This window comes from Lonchura striata, chromosome 1 (assembly GCF_050655825.1).
Source record: "Lonchura striata isolate lonStrDom1 chromosome 1, ASM5065582v1, whole genome shotgun sequence".
Classification (NCBI taxonomy): Eukaryota; Metazoa; Chordata; class Aves; order Passeriformes; family Estrildidae; genus Lonchura; species Lonchura striata.
In genome coordinates this window covers 88,243,312-88,269,758 of record NC_140703.1, presented here as the reverse complement: position 1 = coordinate 88,269,758, position 26,447 = coordinate 88,243,312, and the positions used below count along the sequence as shown (strand labels likewise).

Below are 26,447 nucleotides of genomic sequence, written 5' to 3'. Positions count from 1 at the left end.
AGACGTGAAAATTTAATTTCTCCTTTGCTCTTTTGTCTAGGCAGTTTTTACCAAATTTGTGATACTAAGTACTGTTGTTATAAAGTTTACACCTCAGTTTTTTATTTTGGTGAGACAAGATGGGGCAAAAGACAGGCTGTTCTTCCATGGTTGTTTATGAAACATTAGTTCTTTGGAAATTGGCAGGTTGTTGGGGGTTTTTGAAGACATTTACTGAACCAAGGTATTACTGGAACTGATGCCATTTCATTTGTCTTTTTTGCTGTTGTTTAAGAACACTTCAAAACTGAGGTAGAATATATGTTTGTGGAATCCACAAGCTTTTAAGGACTTTTCAGTATGCTCTAGACAGAGATAGCTGTGGTCTTTATGGAGTTGGATTTTCTGTAGTAGAGCTTGTGTATGAAGTATTTATTGGTAGTTCAGTTTATGCAGTGACTTGTTAACTTTTATTAGGGCCTTAGACTGGATAAGGATGTGACTATACAACTGAGTGGTTTGGAGAGTTAGGTGATTGAATTACAGTTTAGCTGATACGTAGCATGTTCTTTTGATTGACAAATTCACTAGTATCTCTTCTGCTGTATTTATTGCTTAAGTGTACAGCAGCTTTCAACCTCATTTGTATAACAAGCTCAGTTTCTTACTGTGGCAGATTTTTCTGTATATCACACGTTCATTTCTTTAACTTCAGCATTCAGTCTCAACTGGCTTGCATGCAGGCAAGCAGCTACCTCTCTTTCTTTCTTGACACTTAGGCTTGATTGTGTAGCCTGTTGTTTTGGTGAAAGGATTTTTTCCAAACACTCTTTTTATAGTCTCAGTTTCATTAGCTACCGTTCATAATATTTTTGAGTCTCTGTTTATTTTATCTCCATGTGTAATTGTTTTGCCAGTTAAAAAAACCCAAACCTGTTGTTTCTGCTTGCATTTTTTCATGGTTTGTCTTCTTTTTGGGGTAAAGAAATTATAGTTAGTTATGGCCTGAGATGTAAAGGTGGAATTACTAATTAGGCTTCTCAGACATGACAGTATCTTAGAAAGTGACACACTTCACAGCATGTATTTAATTGTGCCATGCCAGAGGGAAATACAGTAGCAGTAGGCACAAGCATTACATGCAAGAATGCTTTTACAAAAATGTCAGAAGTACGGAATAGTGAATTAGACTGTTAAAACAGACACAATGGGGACATGTTATATAAATTAAATAGAAAGGTCGTTGGGAGGAGCTTAGAATATGAATATATTTTTACATCCATGCTTCAACATGGAACCCACTTCAATTTTTGGTGCTTCATACTTCCCAGGCTGTTCTCTGATATTGCCTTCTCCAGATCTTGCTTATTTGAAAAAAGGTTCCAAATTACAAACCAACCACGGAAACAGAGCACCTCGCCCCCTCAAAAAAAACCCTAACAAAAATATAACCAAAAAAGCCACCCAAACACAAAACCCCAAACCCTTGTGAATCACTTTTGACCAAATACTGAAAATACTGAATTCTGCTGCTTCATTTACTTCTTTTTTTTTAATTACTTCTTTAGTGATACTAGTTCCTGACTTTGATCTGCATTGCTAGACAAGTATCTAGTGTCAACAGAATCTTCAGTCTTTTATGAAACACTTTCTTTTTCTTGTATTGATTCATCTAAAAATGCATAACTTTTAAATTTAAAAACTTGATACCATTCTCACCCTAAGTCCCCAAATTGGAGATAGGCTTTCTAGATAGTAGAAGTTACTTCTCTACATACATGCCATCTTTAACATCCATGTTCTAAAGATAAAAGATTAACATATGTTAATCAGGATTCATAGTTTGGGGTCTCTTCCATGGCCAGGATGCCCAAGATGTGAATGTTTTCTAGACTTCCTTTCCCTCAACCCTAGAATCTCCCTTTTCATTCTAAAGAGCAGCAGATTTTAACCATCATATTAGTCACAGATTTATTCTCAGCGATTTCTTTTTCACAGACTTGGGTCCTGGCCTCTGATTTCTCCATCCGTTGCTCCACATTCACCATGTGCCTGTCTAGTTTCCCAGCTTTTGAGGAGAGGTTCTCTACCTTGCCTTCCATTGAGGACAATGTGTTCTGCATTGCCCTGAATTTCACATGAAGTGACTCCATCAGCTCATGGGGGGATCTGCTCAGCTGCGATGTGGAAAAAGCCGACGAATCCAGTGAAGATAGACAAGATGACAGCATCATCTCAGGCCAGGGCACAGGAAGGCATGGACTAAAGAAGTTGTTCTTGTCATTCTTATCTTTATTTGGGGCATAATTTTGCTCTAATTTTCAATTGCAGACATCTTAGGTAACTTACTGAGCTCATCATAAACTAAAATATTTAAGAAATTTAAAAGTGCACAAATTTAGCAGAAATTCTGAATAAAAGCAGTTTTCCACCTGAGTTAGGCTCTCCCCCTGATATCTCCACTCACTCATTACACCACTTTGTCTGGTTTGGTAGCTACTCATATGTGCACATAGCACCAGGTTTCTTTTCAGTCAGATTGTCGGTGTGTAAGTTGTTAGTACTGTGGAATATAGTTAGGCATTGTGGCACTCTAATGAACTCCCATTTATTGTATTATGAAGGTGTATGGTATTAAATAGACTACAATAATGAAAAAGAACTGCGTAGTGGATTTCATTTTAAATAAATAGAAGCATTTTATCTGTATGATACCTCATTGTTTGATTCTGATGGGAGTTGGGCAGGCATAGTAGTTTCTGTGTCTAGTGATTTTTTTCAAGCTGATTCATATTTAGAGTATAGCACATATTTCAAGGTTTACATACTGTGAAAACCCAAGTAGAATGAGAAATCTTTTGCTTATTTCCATTATTCAGTGTCATGGAATTCTGTCTAGTATCTAGTACTCAGTGGGCCTGAAGGATCCTTTAAAATTTATTTAAGACTATGTAGTAAAGTTTTATAGAATTAGGGAAGGTCTGTCTCATTTAAATCTGAGGTTGTGGTACTTGTAATTGCATCATTTCGATCCAAGATAAGTTTGCGGTGATATTTGAAATTAACATATCCTAATAAGGGAATTATTAGTAAGTAAAAGCAGAAGATATTTCAGTTTCTATTCCCATAAGAGCGTTAAAGAAAATAAAAGTTTCTAGCTAGTGTTTTTTATCTCAACTAATTGGCATTCTGGTTTTCACTTCTTAAAATTCACTTAGTGGTATCTAGTCTATTAGAAAAATAGTTTTAAGTACAATATGAAGTGGATTTATATTCTATATGAAATTTCAGTATTCTGATATCAGGGTGCATTTTATAAAAAGGAATATAGCTAAGTGTCTTCCTGTTTAGTTGAGCAGTTGTTAAATAATTTTTATTGTCTTGTATTTGTTGGCAGGATGTGGTTCTAACAGTTAGCCATGTGTGTTTGATCATTTTTATGGTCAGTTAAGCTAAGATCATTCTTATTTTACAGTATGGTATATGTAGACACCAATGAGCTGCTGTCTAGGGATTTTTCTATTAATATTGTTCTCAGTAGTATGTACAGACCTATCCAGAAAGATATTACTGGGGAAAGGGTCTGGGTTTTTTTCTGGACCACAATATGAATCAATATTATTAAGAACATCTTCGTCCAAAGAGATAACAGTATAGAAATTGTATAAGATAAAATCCATTATTTTTATTCTATTTGCATTCATTCTGTTGAACTCTAAGGAAGAATAACATAGACAACTTTTATTTTTTTAAGCAGAAATTAGAGTACCTGATCAGTTGGACTCATCAGTCTGGGAGAATACGGATTCCACACATGTGAATGGAGCCAACTTCAATCTCACTGTTCTGTCCATGGCTGAAATAGCTTCTTGTAGTTATGAAGCCAGGTAGGTCAAAGTTACCTAGAAGTTTGCTTGAAAGTCCCATGCAGATAGGCATAAGGTGCCAAAAATAGTGGTTATTAGTGTCTTTGAATTTATCTATAGAAGAAGTTTCTGTTCAAAATTTGTAATTATATAGGTTGTTTGAATTTAACAGAAACTCCTCCCTGTGGATGCTGCTGCTTTGTAGATGCTGCTCAGTAGCTCTCAAACCAGCCTAGGTATAACTTGAAATAAAGCCTCTGAAGAAAAACCTTGTGCCTTTCTTTCACTGTGATATTCTTGAATTCATGTTATCATCCTGTCTTTGTATCAAAGTTGCAGTAGAATTAATTCTACATTCTGAAGGTTTTATTTCAAACCAAAAGTGTAACCATTAAAACCATTTTTTGCAGAGACTTTGCTGACTATCTCCAATGACCTAACTTACAAAGGTTTAGAATATGAAACAACTTTTATAAATATAAGCAGAGTGTTCAAAATACAGAGGGTTTTCCCTGACGGAAATAATACTCCAGAAGTTACTTCTTGGTTGTAAGCTTTCTTAAGCTTGCTAGGATAGACAGACTTCTATTTGTATCTCAGAAAGACTTAATTTATTAGCAGGAGCCTAATTATGTAAGCTTGCACCTTGGAATATAACATCTCGCTACCTTAGTCACTGTAGTATACGTGTGGTTTTAATTTGAAACAGAAAATAGCAAGTATGCTTTCTGGAATCTTTGTCTTTAGCATTTTCCTGAAGGGAGATTTCTCATGCTGCATGGCTTAATAATAATACACAGCTTGTTCAGATATTCTAGTTGCAGTTATTATTTTTAACCTGTTAAATTTCTATCTTCTATTGACTGAATTCTAATTGCCATTTTTGTGGGAAAAGACAAATAATTAAATTGAAAGTACTCCCAGTTAATTTATGGAAAAGTTTGCACTGCGTTTACTTGGGGTTTATTTTATTATTTAATTTTAGACAAGTTGGCATAAAGAATGGAATGTTTTTTGGCCAAGCAAAAAAGTTATGTCCAAATCTTCAAGCAGTTTCATATGATTTTGATGCATACAAAGAAGTTGCACGGACAGTATATGAAATACTAGCAAGGTAATGTGCTGTTTGTTTGCATAATCTTCATGGTAAGGTTATCAAGCATATTTTGTTTGCCGCTACTGAGTGCTATTATTAATTTTGTATTTTCATCTCCCACTCTTCAACTTCAGTGAAGCTATTCCTGTTTGAGGTTTTCCTTTGTAGTATTTTTGTTACTTTAAGCACCATCCTTCTTGGCATTCTTTTATCCTGAAGCCAAATGCTGTAAACAGTCTACATCTTACTTCCAAATGAATCACTGTTAAGTTTTTTTACTGTGAGAAGCAGATCCCTGCTTAGAAGGGAGATCCTTCCAAGAGATGTTTTTTGAGTAATTTAAGAACAGGTTATTAGAGTAACATCTATCAGAAACTACTTTCTGGTTTAAAATGCACTTGAAATAAAACAAAAAATTTGTTATTGTCAGTGAAAAACAAGTATTCAACTTCCTCTCTAGCTGTTCCTTTAAAATCAAAATGCATGTTGAAATTAGTCTTACATTATATTACTGTAATTTACTGTTTTAGCACTTTTAATATCTAAGTGATGTGTAATACAAAATAGGCAGGGAAATGCCACCACAAAAGGAAGACTTTATTTGCTACGTATTTGTTTTAACAGATGGTGAGCTGTTGCTGGTGTTTCACCTCCTTTACTTTGTGTTGATAGCTATACTCATAACATCGAAGCAGTCAGTTGTGATGAAGCACTAGTAGATATCACTGAAATCCTTACAGAGACCAGACTGACTCCTGATGAATTTGCAAACGCTATCCGCACTGAAATCAAAGACCAAACTAAATGCACAGCTTCTGTTGGGATGGGTAAGTAACTGCATTTCTGTTTACAAGCATTGACTGCTTTTGCTCATGTATCAAAGCTGAGTTTGCTAAAACTCCTCAGTGTTTTTGGAATATGTTATCATTTACATTAAATTAGTGTGACTAAAAATGCAATAAAATTTTCGTAACTGGAAGGTTTTAAGCAAAAATGTATAAAATTTCCAAATCAGAGATCACAGGATGTTCTTCTGAATTGGAAGAGACTAGCAAGGATCATCAAGTCCAACTCTTAAGTCAACAGCCTGTCCGGCTATAATTTCTCCTTTATCTGAACACTATGCTAAAATTCCATTCTTACATTCATTTTTATGAAATGCTTCCAGTAAATTGTTTCCAGTAAATAGAAAAAGAAGCACAGATTGTGTTCCTTAATGGAAATAGCATTAGGAGTTTATAGGCTGACATGATTTTGCATAGTTATTAGAAGGTATTGAGGGCAAAGATTTGTGTGATTTGTAGTACGTATTGTATATTAAATCACACATCTGAAAATACTTCCTTGATTTGTTTCGTCTTGGCTGGTTCTTTTCTCCTTTCTTTTTGTTCCTAATTAGTATTAGAGTTGAGTATCTGTACATACCTGTACTGAGCGTATATAAATGTGTGAAATCCACTTGTGAGACAAGCTGAAATTCATGACTCCAAGGAGAATTCTTCCCTTATTAACTTTGCAATTGCAGTTAGCACTACATTTTAACTGCTGTTAAGGCAAATAAGTGCTGGCTGGTAATTTGAAGGACACATTGCAAATATAGATGAATAGATTTCATTAAATTCTTGGTAAAAGTTAAAGAATTTGATTGTATTTTCTGCATTTTTTCCTTGAATGTTAAACTATGGCATTCTACTTGAGAATTGACAGAAGTTACAACAGACATGCTTTAATTTGTTGTTTTTATAGGTTCCAATATTCTGCTGGCCAGAATGGCAACTCGTAAAGCAAAACCAGATGGACAGTATCACTTGAAACCTGAAGAAGTGGATGATTTTATCAGAGGGCAACTTGTTACCAGTCTTCCAGGTATTCCTATCTTTTAGAGGGTATTTTGCCTCCTATTAAACCAGTTTCAGCTACAAATTTGCTTTCTAGATCAAACAGGATTGGCTGCTGTTATTCCCTGTTTATGATCCAAAATGTGATAGACAGTAAAGACATATGGCATCCACCTGTATGAAAACATATTAATATTAAATATTTAAATATTAATAGAATATTAAAAGGTTTGTAACATAAAGCATTTTCTGGCATGTAACTCTATATTGTTATTTAGTACACATAGACAGTGTACCGTGACACAGGCATAGTGCAAGAAGTGCTGAGTAAGCACTCATTTATGTTTTCAGTGATCAACTGACCTCAGTCTGCATGTATACACATATATTTAGTGTTAGATATTAAAAAATAGTATCTATCTGTTGAAGATAAAACAAGAGGGAGGGACAGTAAAATACAGGCAGCCGTAGACACTGAAATAGAAGACTGGCAGAAATAGCATCCATAGACAGGTGCAGGTTTGCCAGAAATTCTTGTTACGTAACCCTTAGTGGCCAAACACTATTTACAGCACTGTTGTGCTGTAATTTATCTTTGGCATTACTTACAGGAGATATTTTTCCTCCAGACTATTACTTATATAGTACTGTGCTTTGACTTTAACATTTTAAAGTTTTCAGAATTCACTTGCATGTTCATAGCAAAAGCATTTTAGTATTTGTGTTAATAATACCCTCTCAACAGAGAAACAGATTATCAATAATAGAATCTGATTACCTAAGATTTCCAATTTTTGCTGACTTTGGTAGTGTGAGGTCATAGGATTAATATTTTCTGGAAGTAACAGGCCATCTCTCCAAAACCCAGAAATATACTTCAGTTTATCACACTTCCATATGTGCCGTTGCCATGGATACCTACAATTTCCAGTGCTTGGTAATTCAAAGCACAAGTGATACAGGTATGCTATCACTTCTACCTGAAATATTATTTTTCTGCCTAGGAAGCAGTGCAACAATGGTCAAAATATTTGGTGGTTTTCATTTAGATTAGATCACTTGTACATGAGGGGAAAACATATTACTTGTTGGACACTCATTTTGGACTGAGTTTGGACTGAGTTGTTGGGGGGATTCAGAATGATATAATCGTAACAGGCAGACAATTTCCAAGCGGGATTCATTCATATTTTACCCAAAAATAAACAAACATTCTGTAGTGTGACATCTTAAACTAAATATGTGAAACAGATTAAAGATACACTGGTGATGACAGCAAAAGTTTTCATTCAAACCGTTTTATGGAGCAGAATTTATTTTATATATATTTATTTGTTAATTTGATATGACTTAATATAGGTTTAAAAATAAAAATTTTATGTAATCAGAACCTAACTGGCTTTGAATTGTATAAGGTTAACAGAACTAATTGCTTTGTTGTTAGGAGTTGGCAGGACAATGGAATCTAAGCTGGCTTCTTTGGGAATTAAAACCTGTGGAGATCTGCAGTGTGCTTCAATGTCAAAACTACAAAAAGAATTTGGTCCAAAAACAGGACAAATGCTCTATAGATTTTGTCGTGGTTTGGATGACCGACCTGTTCGTACAGAAAAAGAAAGAAAATCTGTTTCAGCAGAAATCAACTATGGCATAAGGTTTACACAGGTAAATTAAACTTGCTTCTTTTTTGCAGTGACTTCTTTCACCTGTAGAAAAATCTTCTCATATCCTGATTATTTTCACTTACACTTTGATCTGTTAGTGCACCATCTTAGCGATGAAATAGAAATGGGGAAAATGAAGAAATAGGAGACCAAACAAGAGAGAAGAGACTGCAAAAGTATTGTGCTGAAAAGGAGCTTGCACAAAATTAGCTGGCTATTCTGTATTTGTTACACAAGTCTGGTACAGAAAAAGAGAAGTGCAGTAGGTTTGTCAGCACCTAGCATTCTCTTTCATTTAAATGCTGATTATTAGAAGATGCTAGTGCCTGGCCTATCACCAGCTGCTCCCATACAGCATTTTTATTAGATTTTTTTACAAATATTTTTTGTTTGGGGGGAGCATTATTATCAAAATTGTATTTAAAAAGTAACTCAGCAGTTTTTTGAGATCTTGAGTATTTATAGAAATGATAGGGGAAAAGGGAGTTTGAAGAGACCTTATGGTGTTGTGTAGTCCAGACCTTTACTCAAAGCAGGGGAAGTTAATAAATCAGACCAGTTGCTCAGCACTTTATGTAGTCTGGCACTGGAAATCTCCAGGAACAAAGACTGCAAACTTCCTTGAGCAACATGTTCCACTGCTTGACTTTCCTCATGGTGAAAAAGATTTTAAGTCCTATGCTCTTCATCTTCTAGATTTCTGCTTAGACTTGGAATTCCGTGCTGGAGTTTCTAAATACATTTTTTAAAGACGTCTTTCAGCATTAGGACAGGAATCTGCCATCTTGCCTAAATTAAGTGAACTACAGTGAAAGCAAACCACTTGAAGTTAAATGAGACAATTGCTTATGAGTCAGCTTGCTCTTTTCAGTGTACACAACCTGGATTGTATTAACCCTTAATGATTTACTTTCAGTATTTGAAAACTAGCAATTATCTAAACATGTTGGTTTTCCCCTTCAGCCGAAGGAAGCAGAAGCTTTCCTTCTGAGCCTCTCAGAAGAAATCCAGCGTAGACTTGAAGCCGCTGGTATGAAGGGTAAGCGATTGACCCTTAAAATTATGGTCAGAAAGGCTGGAGCACCAGTAGAGCCTGCAAAATATGGAGGTCATGGAATCTGTGATAATATTGCCAGGTAAGTACTAGGCATGAACACACTTCTGCAGGATCTAAAATTTATAGGAAGACAAGACAGAAATTTCAAAGTGCTTGGTATTTCTTTGTCTGTGTATAAAACTTGCACCAAAATAAGTAGAGTATTATTATCAAAACTCCTATTACTTTGTTACTTCTACTCTTTGTTCCTTATTGAGAAACTGGATGATGTTTACTAAATATTTTTTAATCTGATTATTATTTATGTACTTGCATACTAAAAACACAGGGATATAATCTAGGCATAGAGTATCATATTCTGTTTCGTACAAGATTGTCGTGGAACCTGCATACACATATATTCTTCAGGCATACACTTGTTTATCAAAGCAGTTGTTCTTCAGTACAGGATGATCCTGGCTTTTGACAGACAATAGGTCTTTCTACTTTTCCTTCTGTCTCAGGTGGTTGTAACAGACTAATCCCTCCTGAACTGGAGGTCGTTTGGCGGGTGTTGCTTCTGACAGAAGAGGTGGTGGAGTTCACAGATCACAGAATATGCTGAGTTGGAAGGAACTCACAGGGATTATCAAGTCCAGGTGCTGGCCCTGCATAGCACCATCCACATGCCCAGGAATTGTTTCAGTGGGTTAGAGTTAAGTAGTAAGACTTGCATGCATAGAGCCCATCATGCTTGTGATACATAGAATTCAGCTCTAATAAAAGCTGAAACAACAAAATTCATGTTTCACTATGAGAAGCTCATCACTTTTTAGAATTGGTATATATACCAAGAAGAAAATCCCTTTTGTCTTCTGGCTATCCTGAATTCTTTGAGCTGAAGATTTATTCTTAGCAGCCTAAGAACACATCTTAGTATTGAGGTAGAGCTTTATTCCACCTTTATTTTAACTATTGTCAGAGTGCTTTTTCCTGAACAGATGAGTGCTTTGGACCCCTTTTCTGTGGTCAGACATGCTTGTGTGTACACATGCCCTGAAATTTCCCTAATTCATAAAGTCTTCAGTAAGGTCAGGGGGGCACCCAGGAGTGAAAAATTGTTCACACATCACTAAAGCAGTTCAGATGCCAGGATTTTGTTTGGTGTTGTCTCTGTGCTTCTGGCTTCCAGTGACCTTGTCAACCCCAGTCAATCCAGGTTATGCTGTAGGTGTTCTAGTTCTGTCTTTGTTAGAGCATTTGTATTCAGCCCAGTAAAAAGCTTTTTAGCTGTGGAAGGGTAAAGTCCAGAAGTTGAATCCAAACAAATGGATTAGAATCTCAGTGTGGTGTTCCCTCAAGTGACCAGTTTCTCTCTTCAGTTTAAGATTTTCTCTAGCTATAGCTCATGACCCATTTCTTGCCCCTTTGCCTCACGGGTGAATGGCTTGCTACGCTTTCTCATCCTACAGGTCAAGATCCCCTAGGATGATAAGCATAGTACTACAAAGGATTCAGACTTGCCAACATGCTTAAAATCAAACTCAGTTTTTGAGATTAAATGGTATTTTTACTGCATCTCTGAAACCCAGTTATGATAGTTCAGCACAAACCTTTTTGAAATATCTTTCTGAAATGTTGTGTACCTTTAGTGATACTGATCCTGATTCTTAAAAATACTAACATGTAAAGCTTAAGGAGATCTTCATGTGGTTCACAGTCTGAGGGTTGTTTTCATATTGGCAGAACTAGACCTTTCCAAAGAGCACTTGGACGTTCATGGTGGTTTCTGACATATTCAGAAGCAGAGGAACACCATCAAAGTGTTTAGTAACTTGACAGGATGGCACCCTGTCAAAACACCAAACTTAATTTTGTTGATAGAGCCCACCCAATCAGAGCTAAAACTGCATCAGTTATTCAGTGAGAAACTTTACATCACTCATGTGCATTTGATGAGCCACTTGAAATTTTGTCAAAGGTTAGACAATTAGAGAATCCAGAGCTATCCAAGCACTCCTGCTGCCCTGCCATACTCTCAAGTAGTAATCTGTAAAACTCACAGCCAGATTGTTTTGTGAGACTTGTTGCAAAAAATTGCCCACAGCTTAAGATAATTTGGAATGTTGTTTAAAGCTACTTGCCATTAATTTGAATTCCTTCTTGCTTGTAATCCACATGCACATGCCTACATCTGCTTCCTCTCTGAGTTCCTTTTGAAACTCTTGCTGTAGACAATTGACAACTGAAATAATACTGACCAAACTTTCTGTGAACCAAGCTTGAATGAAAGACAAAAATGCAGGAGTGTGTTTTTGTGCAAAGTGTAAACTTCTTGTGAAACTTTTTGTCTGGCTTCAGTAGATTGCATGTATATATATATATTTATATATACTAAATTTGACCTTTTAATGTGTGGACTGCACACCAAGAATGTTCAGTTAGTAAATATTCTGCTTTTCTTACTTTTCTGTAGATCATGCTTAGTTTTCACTACCTTTAAAAAGAAACCACAGGACAAATAAAAAGTGTTCAATTTCTATATGCCAAGAAATTATGATCTGTCTTTCAGGTCCTCTCTAGAACAAATACAGAATTTTTGCCTTCAGGATTTGTGACAGTTTGCTTTTTAACCGTACTTGTTTATTCTTTTTAGGACTGTGACTCTAGACCATGCAACAGACAGTGCAAAAGTAATTGGGAAGGAAACTCTGAACATGTTTCACACAATGAAACTGAATATATCTGATATGCGAGGGGTGAGTTCATGGGAAAACTGAAATTCATTCTCTTTATCATCCTATTTCGTTGTCTTTTGTGGATTTTCTATTCCTTATGGTAGATGATAACCAAACTTAAGCAAAAGTGTAGATAATACAAAGCTTATGTAAATTAGTGTATGCAGTTATATCGTGTTTTGTAACCTTTGAAAAATGTGGTTACAAAGCAATAAATGTAAAAAAAATAATTTTTTTTTTGTGGTATAAATTAAGGCACAACTTAAAACATCCTGAGATGATGAAGACTGTATCTTCTACAGTTCTATCAGCATGTGTAAATTTTGTCTTAGAATTTTCTGTAAACCTTTGCCATACATTAATTGTGTAACTAATGTAAACTAATATTTAACAATTTGTAATGCCAATCAAAAATGGAGCTTTTGTTGTAGACTGCAAGTTTTAGAGCAAGAAAAGTTACCAGCCCATGTTTTGGCCTTTGTTTGAAGGTGGTTTTCTGGCTCATTTGATTCATGGCTTATCTGAGAACTCCTGCTCATCCCAGTTGTTTTGTCATAGCAGTGTGACCCCATGATGGTGCTATTTTGACATCGGTTTGTTAAAGTTACAGTAGAACACAGAGGATTTCTAAAACAAACCTGCATTAATTCATCATCTAGATATAGAAGTAGGGTTTTGGTTCACAATGTTGCCTTGCAAAGTTAGCTCCCTGGCTTGGAGTTGAGGAAATATTTACTTTAAATATCTTATCCCATTATTGCAACTAAGAAGGTGTTAATAAACAAAGTCCTTACTATGTAATTATAGAAGAAATCCTGGCAGAAATATATGCAGTAGCTCCTTGATGCTTTCTGAGTCCCATATATAACTTTTTCTAAGTGTCAGGTTTCGTTTCTTTAAATTATGGAGGATTGGCAATAAACTCATAACAGTGCACCACTGCATTCTTAATTAAACACGTTTTGAACCCCTGCTGATTGGGTATTTAAAAGTTAAATGAAAAACTAGGATGTCAGGAAAAATGAGGAACACCTCATCTAAAAAAAACTATTTCTACCAAAATACTTTCATCCAGTGAGACTTTGCAGAAACAGTGTTTACAAGTGAAACAATAGTATTTTTCTCATTTGTAGACTGAAGTGGTGGATTTAGTATAGATTGTCTCTGGGGAGAAGCATTGCTGGGTAGCCAGATTTAATACTAACCACATTTTGTCAGTATTTCTGTATTTGTTAGTGTCTAAGAAATTTCATAAAAAACATATTGCTTAATAATCCTGTTGACAGCACTTTTTTATATCAGGGAAGTTAAGATGGTAGTACCTTTGTAATTTCTTAGTTGTTGGATTATGGTGGGTAATCCTGGGATTTGTTTGGGATGTTTTTAGTGGCTGTTTATGTGTATTTCAATATATTTTTATTTGTCCTACCTGCAGCCACAACAGGCAGGCAATTCCAAAGAAGGCAATGTTATTATGATATAATTACATAATTTTAAATTAATTTTATGTATTTCAGACTTCATTAAATGAATGCATTTATGTTTTGGATTTAGGTCGGAATACAGGTACAGCAGCTAGTTCCCATCAGTAAAACAACTTCAGCTCTCTCAACAGTACAATCTGGACATTTACCTGGTGGATCACATTCAGTTGTTGATCTTTTTCATGTTCAGAAAGCAAAAAAACACTCAGAAGAAGAACCTAAGGAAGGTCAGTAAGCTTTGTACTTAGCATGTGTGATCAGTTCTGAAGGACCCTAACATAGATCACCTTTTGTAATACTTACTCAGTATTATATCAGTGTAAAATACGCAACATAAAATTTCTGAGTGGGGTTTGCTGCTGCAAATGAAAATGCTATTAATAAAACTTTGTACAGGATTAGTCCAATTGGGTTTTTTGTGGTTTAGTTGTTTTAGTTAATAGTAACAGAGTATAATTTGAAATAAAAGGTGTTATGATGGTGCTATTTGTTGTGTAAACTCTTCAAATAAGGCTAGAAAATACCTTTTCCTGTGTCTTGAATCTTCAGAGTATTTTAAACTATTAGATGATCACTCTGTATTTTCTTTCCATATGTATAGTATTTTTGGCTGCTATGGACCTTGAAATATCTTCTAATTCAAGGACGTGCACCTTCCTTCCATCTCGTGGTACCAGTGTCACACCTGGTCTCAATTCTAATGCCAACAACACTGAGTCTGCTGTCAAGTGGAATGGTGTGCATTCTCCTATCAGTGTAAAATCCAGGCTCAATTTGAGTATTGAGGTTCCATCTGCTTCACAGGTAAACCTGAGAGTATTAAACAGCTGCAGTATATTGTAATAACTTGGGATTGTCTGTTTTATTTGGACAGACCCAAAAGGAGCTCTTCTTAAATAAGAAGAGTTCTAGTAAAATATAGTGCACTGTAAGTAACTTATTGATGAAAAATATTTTGCCTTAATAAAATAAATAATGTTGAAGTTAGGATGCACACTTAACATTTGTACAGGATACCACTATTTAGATGGGAGGAGGACAATCTTTATTTAAGTAAAATATTTCTGTGCAATTTGGAGTTTTTTTTAGCTGTGTTTTAACAAAGGGACAGCCTTAATTATTCCCTCTCCACATGCTGTTCAAGTAGACTCTGTTAGAAGTGTCTGCTATGAAACAGCTGCACAGACTTCTGCAGGTATTTTAGGTATAAGCAGATTTACTTGCTCTTCTGTAAAAATGTCATTTAAATGTCTGTCATTTAAATCTGTAAAAGCATTTCTGATGTTTTTTAAACAGCTTTCTCAAGTATTTATCCATTTTAAGAAGCAAATTATGCTTTTGGCAGGAAACGTTTTCCTATAATGCAATATCCAAGCCAGCTCAGGATCTAAAAGTAACTTGACTGAACAGTGCAAAGCTCTGTACACTCAGATGCTGCCGTAGCAGGAATATGTATAAACAAGCGAAAACACAGTAGCTGTTCAGCAGAGTTCCTACTTTGCTGGCCTTATGGCACAATATAATATGGAATGTAATAAAAAATTCCGGGCTGGGAAGGAGTGGTGAGACTTAGTGCTACACTGCTGTTTGTATACTATTACTATTTTACTTTACTGACATTACATATGTTCGTATACTGACAGATTTGCCAGAGTTGGATGATGAAATAAGCTTTTACTTACTATCAATTATTCACTTGAAACAACTGAGATAACCCCTCAGTGTCCAGAAGCTGCTGTGTATACAATGACAGCTCCACTAGTGACTGAATGAATACAACTGACAAGCATAATTTTTCTCACAAGTAAAATTTAAATAAAACTATGTAGAGAAATGCCAATGTTTGCCTCTAAGTTCTGCTGAGTAAGACTTCATAGCTATGTTACAATAGAACACAAAGGATTTCTAAAACAAACCTGCATTAATTCATCATCTGCATATATAGAAAGTAGGGTTTTAGTTCACAATGTTGCACCTAGAACTGTATAAAAAAACTAATTGCTTTACAGCTTTATGCTGGACACCAATTTAGCATTCATATCAACCTGTTGCCTGCATAATTTGAACTCGGAATTCAGGTTACTTTATCATTAGGTAGCTGTAGAGGAAAACCCGTCTATGTTTTTTGGTAAAAAGACTGGTCATCATAAAAAGATAAAACTGAGCCTTCATATTTACTGAGCTGCTTAATCTTAAATGATATTTTACTGCTGCAGAGTGTAACTCTCAGGTTCCTAAGGATGTTTGCTTACACAGGGTAATATGTAGCAGATTTTGTAAAATTCAGGAACTGTATAATTAATGTTCTGACTAAAATAGCTCTTACCTATTCCTTCGAAAAATCTAAAAGCTTTTATGTATTTGTAGCTAGATAAGTCTGTGCTAGAAGCTCTGCCACCTGATCTCCGAGAACAAGTAGAGCAACTCTGCACCATTCAGCAAGGAGAGAGTTACGGGGAGAGCAAAAAAGAGCCAATAAATGGATGTAACCCTGCACTTCTGTCACAACCAGTTGGAACAGTGCTTTTACAAATACCAGAGCTCCAAGAACCAAATACCAATATGGGAATCAATGTAATAGCCTTGCCAGCTTTCTCACAGGTAGGATGTTTGCATGGTATCAATAAACAATTACTTTTCATCTGTAGGAAGTTAGAAGCTCTTTCTTGAGACAGCATTAACTGGAACCTATGACTTCCCACAATCAATCATTCACGGTCCTTTAATGTCTTTTAAAAGTCTGTTTTTAAATGTTACACTATCTGTCAGAAACATAGTTTGGTAATATTTATTGAAGATTATAGTAATCAGTTTGCCTATGTTTTTGCTCTTGTTTAATGTAAAACCCCCTCATATATGGTCTGCTTTGCAATCCAGGCTGTAAATCTCTTTTTTTCTCTATTGCAGCTGAGTTACACTGAACTGTAAGTCTGAAGCAGTCTTAAAATCAGCCTAGCTAAGTCACAAGAGACTCTGGTTAAGTGTGTGTTCTGATGGGGTAAAGCCAACCTCTGCTAGCTTCTCTGTAGATGTGTTTGTTTGTATCCCATTCCTGAGAGAAGGGTAGCTATGGCTAAAGCTTGTGCATATCTCCATAGCTTTGAAATATACAGCATGTCCAGGATGAGAAAAGAACAAAGATGTTTGTCAAAATAGGGACCTGAAAGGGCAACAGGGAGCAGTAAGAATGCTTCTAATTGTTAGTCTGCTCTTCAGCCAAAGAAGTTGCTGAGAAATGTAGTGTAAAAATTAAAAGAAAAAAAATTAAAAATCAAAGATTGGGTTACCCAGAGATACACTGTCTTGCACTGCATCATTTAAAATGGAGCAGTGTTTTTATTTTTCTGTTTCATTGCACCTTTGCTATTCTTAAATGAAGTAATTCCACTTAATCACATTTATAGAGATCTGTTGCTGTTTCTAATGCATGATGTTGCTTAGCTGACAAAAAATCCAGGGAAAATAATGTAGAAATTCCACTAAATAAGGAATGCATAATTGTTATTTAAAAAAAAAAAAAAATTGTAGTCTATTCTTTTACTAACATTTCCTCACTTTGATTCAAGTTTATTGGTTCAGAAACGGTTGTGTCAGTTTTTATTCCTGAACTGCGAAGTTTGGTTTTCCCTATAGATTAGTGTGCAAATAATGTCTGAGTTCTCTCTGCCCCTGCTGTTTTGAATTTTGTAGTTACATCTGTCCATAAGCAAGATGTGTGTTAAATTAGGCTGTGCTCTGAAGTACACTCCTCTGCACTTGGCTTGCCACTCAGTACTGTTTTTCAGAGTAAATGGTAACTGTATATGGCTTTCTAGAAAAATTCTTTTAGTTTGTTTATGCTTTATCTGTCTAATAATTAGGTAGTCAAGAATTGATTGTTATTTTTTAAAACAGCATTACTTTTTGAAGTTTTCTTTAAAGGACCTAGGTTTTTTGCACTGTTTTTTCTGTCTCTGTCTACTAATGTATTTTGTGACCGGGTTACTTGATCCAAAAATACAACTTAGTAGAGCAGCCTCTTTGTTTGAAGATGTAGTTCAAGAAGAATTGAGTACTTTCTATTTATTTGTCAAGGATATCTATACTATCTATTTGAGAGTGCCTTATGCTCATACTCAACATTTTTTTGTGAAAGCCTTTCAGCTTTCTTTATTGGCAAAAAGAGGACTAATACTTAGAATTTTCATTTTCTGAGTTAGGTCCAAGTTTCATACCTAGAATAGTATGGTTGAAAAGCTTCCTGTAGGCTTGGTGGTGAGAAAAAAAAATGCTAAACCCAGTTCATTAATACAGGAGGAATTTTTTCTGTGTTAAAGTCAGACATTAATTTAATTCAAAAATATCATCTTACTCTAAATAGTTTGACACATTTTTTCTCTTGAAGTCTTCGTGGTAGTGTATATGCTATGACTGCATACAAACATTTAAATATACTTTGTGGTCCGTGAAGCAGTGAAATGAGTAGTAATAGGTTTTGGGTATAGAAATACTGCCAAGCACTCCAAAATGAGAACTTTACATCAGAGGTAGATTATGCCCTGCCGTCTTTTTATAGCTTAATAAAGTTTGTTTTGCAGCTCTTCATTCCTTTTGTCTGAGCTGAGATTTTATGATCAGGTGCAAAGCTAATTGGCTGATACTGATTTATTTATTAGAAAACATGTGAAAAGTTTCCTTTGTTGGGTAAATTTCTCCTGTGAAAGGGGTCTAGATAGGTTGCATTCCTTTCCAGCAGTTGCTGAAGTAATCTTAAAATTTAGAATAGCTGTATATCTCTGTAGCCTGGATCCTGCAGAAGCATGATGCAAAAAGTAAAGATTACAGATGCGTAGAAATGGATGAAATTTGTAATAATGGTGTTAATTGATGGTGGCAGGTTTTCATTTAATCCTTTCAGTGTCTTCAAGTGGTTCAGATTCCTCCTAAGGAAACTGATGTAAGCACATCAGAAATACTGATAGCTGTGTGCTGAGGTCATCCATGACTATAAAACCAAGGTTCTCCATAATGTGAAAGCTTTCAGATATGACATTGTTAGGACATTGTACAATCAGTTACCTGAAACTCCAGTTATATTGGAGAATTCATGTGAATTCAACTTATGGCTCCTCTAATTGAATTTTTCCATGTTACACTCTGAGTGAGCAGTGATAGGGGAATAACAAAAATGCTTCCAGTTCATGTATTGCATTGTTTCTGCACAAATTAAGTGGTGTACACAAAAACAGTATCAATGTAGAGCATTCCAAATCCTTGACTCTTGAATCTTTACCAGAGAGCATTACCTTTTTAAAAATGTTTTATGAAGTAAAAGTTGTATTTAAAAAGATAACTTACACCTGTGATGTAATTGGCTGCATTCCACTATAGTGCTTTGTTCTGCACAATCTATATGGTAATTGAGGCCAGAGCTGTTCCTGTTTCCTTCTTCAATTAGTGCATATTCTGTGGTGAAAAATTTATGTTGACTCATGGAGTTCTGAGAAAGGAACAAACTTATGCTAAATTGGTGAATTCTAACCCGTAAGAGCACATTCATATTTATGATCTGTATTATTTAGATATCATGTGTGTGACTAGCACACTGTACCTCCCTGTCATAGTATACATGTTTTGGTTTAAAAAAAAAAAAATCTTTGTTGAAAATAAGAGATACATTTTAATAACTTTCCAGATTGATATTAATATATACAGTATCTCAGATAATGATAGAAATTGCATTGTACTCTTAGAATAGTAATTGTCATTTTGACCAATTTTTTGTTGTTTCTGCTCATCTCTGAATTTTACCAGTGAAATGAAGGGCACTCTCCCACTGGCAGATTTATCCACTAAACTATAGGTTTGCTTTGAATTAGGTTTTGAAGATTATGAGCTAAAAACACTGTTTAGTTGTAATGGGAAACTCCAAATACAAGATGAGTCTGTCACTGATGTGCTACTTCAGACATGCAATGAGAAAAAATAACTGATAATACAAGAAATTTTATTTTGTCCATATAAGTGTGTCTGGCAATTGGCATCAAATTATTTCCTGATTAGAATCCAAGTCCCTGGCACAGTTGCTAGGGACTATGCTTTTCTCAGTCAAGCAAGTGGTGGTCAACTGTGGGAGATTAAACCCTTTTGTGCTAGTTCAAAATATGACATAGCTGGATTTGGCTTTTCCTGTCCTTAAAGAACTGAGACCATTTCCAAGAATATTCTGAGTTATATAGCAGCTTGCAGGAATTAGAAGTATCAAAAGAAAAAGAGGAACAAAATTCTGTCAGTCATAAGGTTTATGTTTTGGAATTTGAAGGGGGAATGCTCTCTGGGTTAGGCTTAATCCTGCTCTTAACCAGCTATACTGGGTATCAGTAGGTGGGTAAAGATGGTTAGTGCATTATATGCTCATAATAGTAATTTTAATAAATAGAGTAATATTAAATGTACATTTTGTTGGTTTTACAAACTAAAATATACAAAGAAAATGTACAGTGTGTTTTACAGTATTTCAGTTATATCTCCTTTATTTTTGCTTAGCATAAAATGTAAATACCTTTCTCATATGAATGACCTAGAAGGAAGCAAACGGTGCTGCTCACTGCTAAAATAATCAAATGAATCTGTTATTCTTCAGGTGGACCCTGAGGTTTTTTCTGCACTACCTGCTGAGTTGCAAGCAGAGCTGAAAGATGCATATGATCAAAGGCAGAAGCAATCAGAGCAGCAGCCTGCTAACACTTTAGGTGAGAATATGTAGTTGTGCAGTTGTCTTCTGGTATAGGAGTTGTTTGCTACCCAAACAGCTATGCAACCCTAAGTAACAAACTGCAAAATATAACCAAAGCTTCTCTGAAGATGCTGTGTTCAACTGAATTTCTGTATTTATTTTTAACAGTCAGTTACCACCAGCTGTGGTTTCAGTTTGCAAACAGGTGCCCAGCTTTACACAAATTGGTAATTAATTCAATTTGTGGCACTAAACTCGCCCACATCCATATACTTGTCAAATGGAATCCAAACTTCATGTCTCTTGTGATTTAAAGTAGTGCACTTTAAATCACAAGACACGGTAGTTAAACTCTTTTCAGGGTTCCCTGAAACCTGTAGCAGTGGCAGCTTTTTGGAGCAGCTCGAGAAAGATATACTGCATCTCACTGACTGTCTGATAGTCAGCTGGGTTTACTCTGAGCTGATCATCCAGGTCTCCTTTCTATAATCAGTAGAAAGAAATAATTCCCTGTGAACATGCTTTGTCATAAAAATAAGTTGTAAATGTTATTGGCTTGATTGCCAGTTAAACACTGCATTGTAATTATAATCACACCCTGATTTCATAGCCAGTGGACTAATGCAGATATGTGAGAATGATGGAATGAGAGATTTCCTTTATAAACTGATAAAAGCATTGTGGAGGCTTTACACTGCTGGCTTTGCTGATAACACTGGTGGGATAACACAGTGCTCTGAATGAGGTGAGGCAGTTTGTCCAGTAGATTCAGATTTCACCAGCTGCTTAATGTGAGCATTCAAGTACTGAAATGCTCACATGAAAAAGCCTATGAACAGCTGAGTGTCCTCTGCGTACACTGAAAGTCCTTTTCAATTTGAAATGGTGTGTGTATTCAAGTTGCTTTATCTAGGCTGTGTTTTCTCAATTGATTATTAGATTTTTGTGGGAGATACAGAGTCCCCCTTTCAATGAAAAAGTATTAAATTTTAAATGTATCGACCACTGACTATTCTTGTGTTTTTCAGTGTCAAAAAATCCTTTGCTACACCTGAAGCATACAACTGTGAAAAATAAGAAAAAAATACAGAAAAAAAATCCAGTCAGTCCTGTGAAAAAGATTAAGAGTCCTTTAAAAAACAAACTTATTGGTAGTCCTGCAAAAAACATGCCAGCTACATCTGGAAGCCCACAGAAGCTAATAGATGGCTTCTTGAAACAAGAAGGAACAGCTGCTCAGGTACTTCTAACATGCACAGCTTTTGGTAAAGCTGTGTCTGCTTCTTTAGACTGAGTTCAGGTTGCTATTTTTCTTTACTGGATTCTTCACTGACATTTTCCTCTGTATGTATATGGTGCTCCCATATTTGTCAAGACTGAGCATTATCCACTTCCATGTTTGGAACAGGCAGAAGCAGTTCCATCAACTTCAGATTCTGCAGGCCCATCAGCTGTGCAGACGGAGCAGCAGCCAGGCTCGTTCAGGCCACAAGCCCCAAACCTCGCTGGAGCTGTGGAATTCAACGATGTGAAGACGCTGTTGAAAGAGTGGATCACGACAATCTCAGGTGCGGGATGTCGCACTGGCTGATCTTGCAGTGCATCACAAAGAAAGCTGCTTAGAGTAGGCTTTTTGTACTTCCTTTCTCCTTCCCTTTTCCTTTTGCTGCTTATTTTTCACTTGTACTCTTGAAGTCTTACTGCCTTAGCAGTCTTGGAAGAACTTGATTCTTTTTACCAGTTGTTATTCTGTGGCTTTGCCAGCTCCCCTGTCTTGCTTAACATCATGAAAAGTAACATGATCCCTCTTCAAGCCATGTGTCTGGTCATTGTCCTATGCCACAATCTTACTTGTGTCTGAGGTTTACTGTCTTTTTCCAACATATTGCAACAACTAAGATGAAAGTTCTTGAAAGGGAATTCATTTTTTTTTGTGAAGATCTCTTCTTAGTGGCAAAGGAGTGCAGGGTTTGGGGTATCGTCAAAATAAATGCTGGGAAGAACCCCAGATAAAAAAAACTGTGCAACTGTGATATTCTTGCTAAATTGTGATTTGAATTAGGTCAGACAAATAGCAACTCCTTAAAACCTTGGGAAATTTGACCTTCCTGCCCTAGACATTGTTACTCTCCTAAGAGTTTCAAAACAGCCATTGCTTTCCCTTTGGTTACTGTTAGCTTTGCTGTCAGTTGTTCTTTCTGAAAAAAAAGATGTCTACAAGACAGGCATTTCAGGACCGTGAAGTCCTGTTATGAGCAAAGCTTCTGATGTTGGGAAGATGTGTGAGACTACAGAAATTGTCAGGTGGGCCCCTAATATGCTGACACTGCAGAATTTTTTTCTATTGTATTCCCATTATTCCGTGATTATATTCTAAGTATACTTAGAGAAAATACCTGATTTTTAATTTTTTTTTTAATTACAGATCCTATGGAAGAGGACATTCTACAGGTTGTGAAATACTGTACTGATCTAATAGAAGAAAAAGACTTAGAAAAGTTAGATCTGGTTGTTAAGTACATGAAAAGGTAACTTAATTGCTAGTATTTGTGAACTTCAGACTATTTCTGTTAGAATCTATACACTAGATGCTGCATTGTGAGCCCATTAACCCATTAGACATTCCACTGATGAATGGTTTTAAGCTTGAAAACTGGGGTTGAGGGAAGGAGTTGGAGCATTAAAATAGGTAATTTGTGAAAAATGTAAGAGTAATATTTAGTAGTAATTCATAGAATCACAGAATGCTTTGGATTGAAAAGGAGCCTACGGGTCACCCAGGCCCGACTCCCCTGTCATGGGCGGGGACTTCTTCCACTAGACCAGGTTGCTCAGAGCTCCATCCAGCCTGGCCTTGAACACTTCCAGGGATGGGGAATCCACAGCCCCTCTGGGCAACGATTTTGAGACAAAGATTGTAGTTTTCATCAGCATTGTCCCTTTTCTTCATCCTGTTTTTGTTCATTTTTTCATGGTATCTCTTGACCAGATTTCATTCTCTTGCTGTATCCAGATTCTTTCTCACCTCCAGCCTTTAAATGCATTCCTGTTACTTTGTAATTGTGCTCCTATTACTCTTCCCATGAGTTTATGAGGTTTTAATTAATTTATGACTTGATTACTAACTAAAGGTTAACCATGGGGCTCAGTTTTCTAGGTTTTAGATCTGCAAAATATGTTTCACAAAATGAGTCAACACCAAAAAGACTACAGAAGTGTAGGAAGTTCACTGGGCTTTTGTATTATGAGATATCTTTAGGCCCTGGAAAATGCACAGTACACTGTGCAATGAACTTTTTCATGAAATCTGTATAGTAAATTCTTTATAAATTCAGAATTGTCAGAATGTCCCATTCCTGATCCCTGCATGTTGGATCGGCACTGATGGCAGTGGGTCTCTCCAAAGGGCTCACACTCTCCCTCCAGAGCTCTGAGTGTAGGAATCCTCTGCTCCCCTGCACTACAGGGATCTAGAAGGGAGACTGAGTGCAGAGCTGCTTTGTTTTCCTTGGGCAGTTCCTTCATACACTTCTTGTAGCTGCTGATCATAAGAGTAACTCGCATCATAGGGAGAACTCACAGTTCTCTGTGGATTTTGTTTTTAGCAATAAATATAAAAAATAAAAAATTAGCATAAAAATAATATAGTGCCCCAAACCCTATTATTTAAATGTGTTGACTGCACTTGGTATTTGTTGGAAATAGAGAAATATTGTCTTGGGATGAGCAAGTAAAGATCAGGATTCAGAAGCTTGCCATTTCTGGTCTTCAGTAGGCAGTTGGTGGAAGGTCACACACTACTTAATTCACAGGCTCACACCACTGCCATATGCCAGCATTCACAAGCTGCTGTGACACTGCTCACACTTAAGTAAGGCTTGGTGTGTTTAAGTAGAGAGGGAGGGCTTTACCAGGACTGAAACAAAATTCCATTTGTGGGGAACTGTTGTGATCTTGTTTTCCAGTGTGAAGACCAAAAATTATTGTAAAAAGGACTGGTTCTGTAATGGTAATTTTCAGCCTCTTCTTCCTTTTCCTCTTCAGGTTAATGCAGTCATCTGTGGAATCGGTTTGGAATATGGCATTTGACTTCATTCTTGACAATGTTCAGGTAGTTTTACAACAAACTTATGGAAGCACATTAAAAGTTATCTGAACTTGTAAAGTAAAGAGCTTGATGAGAGCCTGGAGCTCTCTGCTAGCTGTGCCATAAGTGCTTGTGAGGTATTTGCAAAGTGCATGATAGTAATGCCCTGAGTTTTTATAATTTCAAATTTCTTTTTAAACAAAAAAGTGTTTTGTACATTTCTTTTCAGAAAGTGCCAAATTTGTCAGTATTGCATGTAAATAATTGTGTTAAAATTCTTTTATTGTAGTATAGAATCTATTTACAAAATGTTTGTTTATAAAGTTTTATGGATTTTTACAGTGAAGTGTTTACAGTTGTTTAATAAAGAACTGTATGTATATTTTTGTACTGATTCTATTTTGTGATGCTTCAGTTTGAATATAGTGAACCCCTTTTACTAAAGCTGCAGCTTTGATTCATTTCACAAAGTTTTACACAGTGGCACTGCCTCAACACATGGAGAAGGCTGCTGTACAGGCACCTGGCCACTTTTTGTTTCTTCTCCACTAATATTATTACAGATTTTAAGCTGAGGGAAGAATATTAGTTCATTTTCAGTTTCATCCTTCAGAGATGCAAGCCAGGGTGGCCCAGCCACTCCTGAAGCACACACGGGATGTCAGCTGAAGCCTGGGTGCTGTCTGACCTTGGGTGTCCTGTCACATTTCACATGCTTCTGGAGGAAGGCAAGTCACCCCAAAAAGCAGCACCGTAAGGAGGAGGGAGTAGCCAACACGGAGCATTGGTCAAGCCTGCACCCATCCTCTACACTGCCCCTTACTCAAGATAGAGACACGTGTAAAACACTACCGTTCTCCCCAGCCTGTGGCATGCATTTCCTTCATGCAGCATAACAAAACAGGTTGTAGGGAGTGGCTGAGACAAAATAAACCATCCCATCACTGTGTCCCTGCCTGGGGGCTGAGCTTGCATCCCGGCAGTTCGTTTTCCGGGCAAGTCTGCTTTTCACAGGTGTGCACCAGCCTCACACAGTTGTACTTGGCCCAAGACGTTCAACAAGGCTGTTGGGGGATCTGGAGAGAATGAAGAACACTTGACAAAAAACAAGTTGGTAAGAAGAACCTCTTCTGAATAAATGATAGGGGGAGGTGAGAAGTATCCCACATAATGCTGGGTGTAGAATTGAGAGCAGGAATGTAATTTAAATGGAAGCACCTTGCCTAGCACAGGGCAGGAGCTGCTGCACTCAGAGCAGCTGCAGCTGCCAGTACAGCTGGGGCAGAGAAAGCTGTGTGGTACATCCCTGTCTGCAGCACAGCTTACAGCAGTGGCAGCATGGTTTTAGCTTTAGGGTGTGACCTTGGCTTCCTCCTGCCAAACACTGGGAGAGGTACCAACCTCTACAGCTGGGTGATGTTTGAGGAAAGGGCAAGGAGATGTCACTTCCCATGACATCAGTACAGCTTTTTCTTAAATCTCCTGTACCATCCTCAGGGAGAAGCTGATGAAGTACAGGCTGGAGAGAGAGAAGTTTACTGAAAACTGGGCAGGCAGGCCCTGGGCGTGGTGGTCAGTGATACAAACTCCTGTTAGAGGCCAGGTCCAAGTGGCACCCAGAGCCAGTACCAGGTCCAGTCCTGTTCATCACCTTGGTAAAGGACCTGGGCGATGGGGCGGTGCAGCCTCAGAACGTTTCTGATGACTCAGGGTGGGCTGAGAGGGTGGGGGCTCCTGCTTCCAGGGTCCCAGCAGGTGCTGGGAACCTCATGAGGTTCTGCTCCCAGGGAGGGAGGGGCCAGCTCCGCAGTAAGGCCTGGGGCTTGCTCAGCACAGCACAGGCAGCTGCCAGGCTGCAGGAGGAAGATCCCCAGGAGTCAAGGCAGGAGCTCGTTTGCTCTGCACTGAGAGGCAGCTGCAGTGCTGAGCCCTGTGCTGGGCCCC

The 26,447-nt window shown here is 36.9% G+C and overlaps 1 protein-coding gene across 3 annotated transcripts in view; it reads left to right on the top strand.

Annotated features, from left to right (window-relative positions):
* The window catches only part of REV1 (REV1 DNA directed polymerase), a 55,227-nt gene extending 30,344 nt beyond the window's left edge, over positions 1-24,883 (top strand). For 2 of the 3 annotated variants that reach the window (XM_085557470.1, XM_021546718.4), the window contains exons 9-23: positions 3,734-3,866; positions 4,831-4,959; positions 5,614-5,768; positions 6,688-6,807; positions 8,224-8,444; positions 9,407-9,579; positions 12,136-12,238; positions 13,772-13,928; positions 14,303-14,505; positions 16,069-16,302; positions 20,324-20,432; positions 21,445-21,656; positions 21,825-21,984; positions 22,842-22,944; positions 24,461-24,883. In XM_085557470.1, coding sequence (XP_085413596.1) covers positions 3,734-3,866; positions 4,831-4,959; positions 5,614-5,768; positions 6,688-6,807; positions 8,224-8,444; positions 9,407-9,579; positions 12,136-12,238; positions 13,772-13,928; positions 14,303-14,505; positions 16,069-16,302; positions 20,324-20,432; positions 21,445-21,656; positions 21,825-21,984; positions 22,842-22,944; positions 24,461-24,572 — 2,324 coding nt within the window. In that variant the 3' untranslated portion in view covers positions 24,573-24,883. The remainder of the gene's footprint in view (positions 1-3,733; positions 3,867-4,830; positions 4,960-5,613; positions 5,769-6,687; positions 6,808-8,223; positions 8,445-9,406; positions 9,580-12,135; positions 12,239-13,771; positions 13,929-14,302; positions 14,506-16,068; positions 16,303-20,323; positions 20,433-21,444; positions 21,657-21,824; positions 21,985-22,841; positions 22,945-24,460) is intronic. The other variant, XM_021546720.4, reaches the window with a different exon arrangement.
* Positions 24,884-26,447: the final 1,564 nt, after the last annotated feature.